General features: G+C 41.6%; 1 protein-coding gene across 1 annotated transcript in view; it reads left to right on the plus strand.

Annotated features, from left to right (window-relative positions):
* LOC111868866 (dual specificity protein phosphatase 14) overlaps positions 1-4,270 on the plus strand; it is a 14,811-nt gene extending 10,541 nt beyond the window's left edge. Inside the window, exon 3 of the mRNA XM_023859907.2 lies at positions 3,779-4,270. Within this exon, the coding sequence (XP_023715675.1) occupies positions 3,779-4,108 (330 nt within the window). The 3' untranslated portion in view covers positions 4,109-4,270. The remainder of the gene's footprint in view (positions 1-3,778) is intronic.
* Positions 4,271-7,221: the final 2,951 nt, after the last annotated feature.

Consider the following 7,221-nt stretch of genomic DNA (forward strand, 5'->3'; position numbering starts at 1 on the left):
GTTTTTAAATGTTAAATTTTGAGCTGGGTGCAGTGTGACAGCGACGTGAGTGTTATACACCTGATGATGGCCGTCTGAGGCCGAAACATGTAGTGTAGGGGAACAAGATCAAAGACACAAAATATATTGTTTGCACTTGAGACTGAGTTTTTATCATTATATCATTTATCGTATGGAGTGCAACAGGATGCTTAAATATAATATTCGATTTATTAATTTCTTTCTCATAAACATTACAGATCAGCATTCGCTAACTGTTCGACTACTATTAGGCCTATATGTTGTTTAATCTGAGATGTCGTCGGCATCATTAGATAAACCTGACCAGAAATATAAGATGCTGATGCGAGTGCAATGTTGGGAAGAGAGAACCATGTAACGTTTTTCAGACGTTATTAACTTAACTTAACTCTGTGGTTTTAGTCCGCAAGTGAACTATACCGACCGAGCGACCGCCGCTTGTCGGCGAAGTTACTGCCAACTTTTGCGGATAGAGGGTGTCACGTGGTCAGCGCAACGGGTCCCCACGGTCGTTAATTTTGGTCTTCTAGACCGGATTTCAGACATTATTCGTAATTCTAAATTAGGGTCGCACATGTTTTTATTAAAAGTTGTCATTGCCAGGATGTTACCAAATATTATAACCCTGATTATTAGAATTTTTCTTACAAAATAAAAACAACCTTTTCTACTGAGGTCATATTCATCTGTCAGTGACCTAGTATTAGAGCCTAAACTGTTGATATTTATTAAATTTAAAATTCTATAGGAGAATTTCGATCAAATTTTCCACGAAATTCCGATTTTCAGCCATATCTGCTCACAGTGAAATCCACTTTACTTGAAAATATAATTGGGCAAAGAATGTCAAAGGAAATGGTGTGCACCACATTCTAGAATGCAACCTTTGAAATGTAAAATATATAATGATATATCAGTCATGTACGGAAGGTCGTGGGTTCGAGTCCCGATGAGGTCATTGGATTTTCCAATAGATCTAATCCTTCCAGCTGCATTATGGACTTGGGGTCGACTCAGCCTCTAACAGAAATGAGTACCAAGAATCTTACCGGGGATAAAGGGTGGCCGATGGGTGAGGTTGATAATCTCACCGCCATCTATGAGCGGATTGTTTAGAACATGTGGGAGCCTCGAAGTCTCAAAACCCAATGCGCCTCCATGGCCTGTTACAGGGATAGCTTTATCTTTTTTACTTCATAATTTTATATGCGTAGGTAAACGTAATTAAGAATCACATCATGAACACGTATGACGGAGTGGAGGTATAGCTTCACGAATTCCTAATCTCGGCACTATATGGAGATGAGTGGACAGCTTTACCGCTTTAGTGCCGGCAAAAATGCTTCTGGTAACCATGGGATAGTGGTTTAAGTCCGCCCCAGAGGCGGAGTGGACGCCGTGGAGAACAGAAAAATCTCCTGTCTCCCGCAGGAATCGAATACCTATTCCTCGGTTATCCAGCCCATATTCCAATCTCTATACCTAATGTCATGTCAGCATGTTAATGATTTTCAAAATTTTACACGATGTCTTTAAATAAAAGAAGAATGAACATGTGCATAATACTCATCAATTGTCTTTGGACGAATTAAGCGTTCGTTTTTCCTTTGCGTCCATAAGATGTGTGATCTAAATACTGCGGTTCTTACGTACTGAATTCTCATTCGGGGTTTCATGCAAACTATATGAAGGGGTGAGCTCCAGGAGAACACGTGACATTGCGATATGTGTGGAATGCAAAGGATTAACATAAATTCAACTTGTTTCGATCCAGAATAGTCTCTTTTCACGTACGCTTGCCAGAATTACAGACTCGCGTGCCAGCCGAGTGTAATGAGTACTACGCGTGCACACACACACACACACACACACACATACACACACACAGTGTCTAGAACATTGATCTTCAGGAAATTTCTGAATCATAACTTAATTACGTAATGTAACCGCTACGAAAATTCAGTACCGCGCTACAGAACGTCATTTTAAGTCATTTATTTAAAACAATTCTCATACTTACTTACTTACACATGGAGCTGAGCCCTTCTGGAGGAGCCGCCAATTCTGCAGCTACTCAAGAATTTCCCAGCATTTTATGGAACCCGAAGGTTCATTACAATGTTCACATGAGCCCTCCACTGGTCCCTATCCTGGGCCAGATCTATCCAATCCATACCATCCCATCCTATCTCTCTAAAATCCATTTTAATATTGTCCCCCAACCTACGCCTTGGTCTTCCCAGTGGTGTCTTTCCTTCTGGCTTTCCCACCAATATCCTATATGCCCATTTCGTGCTACATGCCCTGCCCACCTCATCCTTGACTTGACCATTCTAATTGCACTTGGAGAAGTGTACACGTTATGAAGCTCCTCATTATGCAGTTTTCTCCGACAACAATATTGTATAGCGTTAGCAAAATTATGTATTCTTGTTCTTTGTACTCACGCGTGTATGTGTAGCTAATATTTCTCAATTTTCATACAGTCATATCTGGAATTTATNTGCATTCCTCGTCTCCCCCATTCGTTCTACATGCCCTGCCCACCTCATCCTCCTTGACTTGATCATTCTAATTATACTTTGAGAGGAGTACAAGTTACGATGCTCCTCATTATGCAGTTAAAACAATACTCATAATCATAATAAATAATAATAACCATCGACGTTGGAGAAAATTACATAATGAGGAGCTTCATAACTTGTACTCTTCGCCAAGTATAGTTAGAATGATCAAGTCAAAGAGAATGAGATGGGCAGGGAATGTAGCATGAATGGGAGAAGAATGCATGTAGGATATTTGTGGGGAAGCCAGAAGGAAAGAGACCCGAATATCAAGACGTAGGCGGGTGGATAATATAAAAATAGATCTTAGGGATATAGAATTTGGTGGTATGGGCTCTACTGATTTAACTTAGGAACCAGCTGAGGACTCCTGTGGACATGGTAATGAACCTTCGGGTTCCATAAAATGCTGGGAAGTTCTTGAGTAGCTGCATAACTGGCGGCTTCTCAAGAAGGACTCAGCTTCATGAGAGGGCGAGTGAATAATAATCATCATTAACGATCAGACTTAACAGTCTGATTCGGCTCCAAGTTCAAATCCGAATTGGTCTTTCTCTGTAAGATTTGAGGCTTTCACGGCGGTGACTATGAAGAAAGCAGTCTTCTGGGATTTGGCACCGTGTATATGTGGTGTTAACCGACGTTTCGGAGGAACGTATCGCCTCCATCTTCAGGGTAGAAGAAAAAATATAAGAAATCTGCAAGCGAAGAGACCGAGAGAACCGGTAAAATCAGACAGTCTGCCCTGAGTGGGATTCGAACCCACGATCCCGGCTTCCGAGCGAGCGAAGACAGTGCATGCCTTTGACCGCTCGGCTACCGTGACCGGCAAGCTAAATTATATACACATTGGTTATACAATCCTAATGTCAAGTTTACGCGTGCGTTACGTAATTAGGAGCCTGAAGATAGCAAGTTTATGTCGAAATACGTTGGACACTTTGTAAATACTGGGAAGATAATATACACTGTGTGACGGAAAATTTTAAGTACCTCTGTTATGATCTGCAACCTCTGTAAATACTATAATATTCAACATATGTAATTAGGTGTTTGTCTGACAGTTAATTTTAACTGCTTTACTGTGTAACGCATGTACTACATAATTTCGTTATGAATTCAATGTGACACATCACAAAGCTATGGCAGATTTAGCCTACTTAGTAACTGATATATTGTGATTTGTCCTGCAGGTGCGATGTGCAGGGGGCAAGACACTAGTGCACTGTGTTGCCGGTGTGAGTCGCTCTGCCTCCTTGTGCCTCGCGTACCTCATAAAACACGAAAGGATGCCTCTGAGAAAAGCTTTCGCTCATCTGAGGTCAAGGCGGCCTTCGATCCGTCCAAACACTGGCTTCTTCACGCAACTGATAGAGTTCGAAAGAAGACTATTTGGTGCAGCCACGGTCTCCATGGTACACAATCAGGCTGCAGGAACCATCATACCAGATGTGTACGAGGTGGAGTACCAGAACATGTTGTGGTACCAGAAACACTATAGCAGGAACTTCAGGCCACACTGATACAAAGTGTCCTGGTGCATTGGAGCATGCAGTTTTACACGCTGATATTCTTTCACGGGATCTTTTATCCAGAGAAACCAATTTCGTGCTTGTGGCCACAGTTTTATTCTATATATGGCACAGTTAAGATAATTAAGTTAATAAAATGAGTGATGAATGTGAGCTTCTGCTATATGGACTCCTTTCCTACTTACTCCTTAGCACTTCTGCGCTCTACGAAACTTCACCCCTACAACAGATGTTCATTCTCCTCCTTCATCTTCATTTCTCCTCTATCTGATTCCATAAACAGTTCTCCATATTCTCCATCCATCTCCGTCTGGGTCTTCCCATTTTTCTTGTAACTCCTGGCCTACTTTAAAAAATTTTCTTAGCCATCTTTGTTTGATTCATTGTAAACGCAAGCCCCAAACATTCCAACCTTTTCATTTTAATACCTACTGCCAGATGAAGGGTCTTTATGGTTATAATTCCCTCTGTTCTTAGTTATCTATGATTCCCTACGCCTCTTTCTCTGGTTACTGTTCGGCACACCTTCCTTAGCAGCATCCCTTCCCACGTATTTAACATAATCTTTGTAATTAATATAGTTTACTGTAAGTAAAGTAAAGTAAAGCTATCCCTGTACCAGGCCGTGAAGGCCCATGGGGTTGTGAGACGTTGAGGGTCCCACATTATCTAGACAATCGGTTCAAAGATGGCGTTAAGGTTGTCAGCCTTAAGCTCCGGCCGCGCTTTACTCCCCAGGAAAATTATTTCATTAATTCCTGGTACTCATTTCTGTTAGAGGCTGAGTGAACCCCAGGGGCCTAGTGCGGCTGGAAGGATTAGGTCAACTGAAAGAAATCCAATGACCTCTTACTGTACGGACTAAAATGTACAAAAAGTATATAATCTAGCACATAAAGTATATAACTTGAATATTCAATAATATAACAATATATAATACAAACGACAGTGTTAGTCACAACCGCTACTGGCAGAAGTTGTTTGAAAGTATCATATAAGTTTCAGTTTTAATACGTTAAAAGGATTTTTCTGTACAGAATTTCATTAAAAAAAATAGTTCACTGACAATCGAAAAATCACGAATGGTGTTACGCTTTTTCGTTACATGTAAAGCACGCCTTAAAACTACACTACACTTTTAGTGAAAGGTCGGCGCACATGTTAACCTCAAACTCAGTGGAATAATGTGAGTCCGGAAAAAAAAATGAACTGAGTGAAACACGCTAAGGTGAAAGGTCTCGTGAACTGACTAAACGGTGCATGAATATGTCGTATATGCGTTTACTGTGTCTAACGGCTCGAATTTCACGCAAGTCGTCACACAAACGTGCAATTGTGCGATTGAAGTCCCGTCGTCTGTGATTGGGGCAACAGAATTGTACCGAACTTAACCGTATCACAAACAGTGATACAAACGAACCGCAAAGTCCGCATAGCTCTGAACGCGGTTATAATGAAGATTATATCTTACACAGAATATATTTTAACTCAAGTAAGATTTGAGGTTTTCACGGCAATGACTATAAAGAATGCCGTCTTCTGGGATGTGGAGCGGTGTAGATCTTGTGTTAACCGACGTTTCGGAGGAACATATCGCCTCCATCTTCAGGGTAGAAAAAATCCGCGAGCGAGGAACCAGTGTGAGTAGGTGGCTGCAACTTCGCTCGCGGATTTTTCTACCCTCAAGATCTAGGCGATACGTTTCTCCGAAACGTCGGTTCAAACCTTCCTAAATGAAAGTCCATTACACCAACAAAGGCTAAACTGGACACAAAAGCTAAATTCACACCGCCTAACCATAAATCCTACCACGGGCACCTAACGGGGAAAGCAAGGGACATTACCTTTCAATAACACCTAATAATTATAAATATCACTTGCACAAGGTGTCCAACTCGACCTTAAAACCTAAGCCCTGAGTCATGGCGGCTACCGCCAGAAAACACGAGTTGCCTGGCACGGTGCTATGTTGTTACCATGACCAGCCTGGGGCCGGACTGGACCATGATAAGACCGTGCCGTGCTATGGCGTACCTGATTTACTGCAAGTACCCAAACCATCCTCCTGCGGATGGGCCCTCAACCGCTAAGGGTTCCGCACGGCACTGGTTTTAACCTTACCTGTCTGCGCATTCCTCCTCTTCACTTGGTTCCATGTCTGAATTCTGTCTGGGATGAACTTAGATATTTCCAGCTGTATGATGCGGCCGTTGACATAATCCAAGAGAATGGCACTAAACACTATATCACAAATACGTAGGTACTCATTATAATCACACACGCGCGCAATCAAATCACAGCACAACACAAATTTGTAGTCCTGTACCATGAACAATAACAAATCTAACCACTGTAGTACTTAAAAATAGGTGGCGCAATATTATGTATTATTGCACAGATGTATGTACGCATGTCTGCTAAATCAACACCAAAGTGTCAGTAACATTGCTACTGACATCTGTGTGATAGGTTATAACATGTTAAAATCGAGTCCTTTTATAATGTCACGTAATATTCTGTATTACATGAATGCAAGATTAAATTTGAATGATAGGCTGCAAACGACCAGTGGGAGAGGATTCAAAACGAAGTGTCGTGAATAAAATCACGAACATATCTCTAAAGAAGTGTACCAACACCAACTTCGAGGAATCAACGCCTCAGCAATGTAACTGCATGAGATATCACACTCATCTGCTCATAAGGGAGTCAATTTCAATACATCCGAAAGATGTCACTGTCAACAACATGCAGTGGTTGCATTACGTATTACTTTCATTGAAAGACCAGAATTAAGCAGCGTGACACAGACTTCCCCAAATTTCGATCGTATTTCAACATGAAGTGAATTTATATGTATTATTTTCTTTTACTGCTAGTGAGGTGGGACTATTTGGACCGAAGAGGGATGAAGTGACAGGAGGTTGGAGAAAACTGCATAATGAGGAGCTTCATAACTTGCACTCTTCTCCAAGTATAATTAGAATGATCAAGTCAAGGAGGATGAGGTGGGCAGGTCATGTAGCACGAATGGGGGAGACGAGGAATGCGTATAGGATATTGGTGGGAGAGCCTGAAGGAAAGAGAGCACTGGGAAGACCAAG

Source organism: Cryptotermes secundus, unplaced genomic scaffold (genome assembly GCF_002891405.2).
Source record: "Cryptotermes secundus unplaced genomic scaffold, Csec_1.0 scaffold523, whole genome shotgun sequence".
Lineage (NCBI taxonomy): Eukaryota > Metazoa > Arthropoda > Insecta > Blattodea > Kalotermitidae > Cryptotermes > Cryptotermes secundus.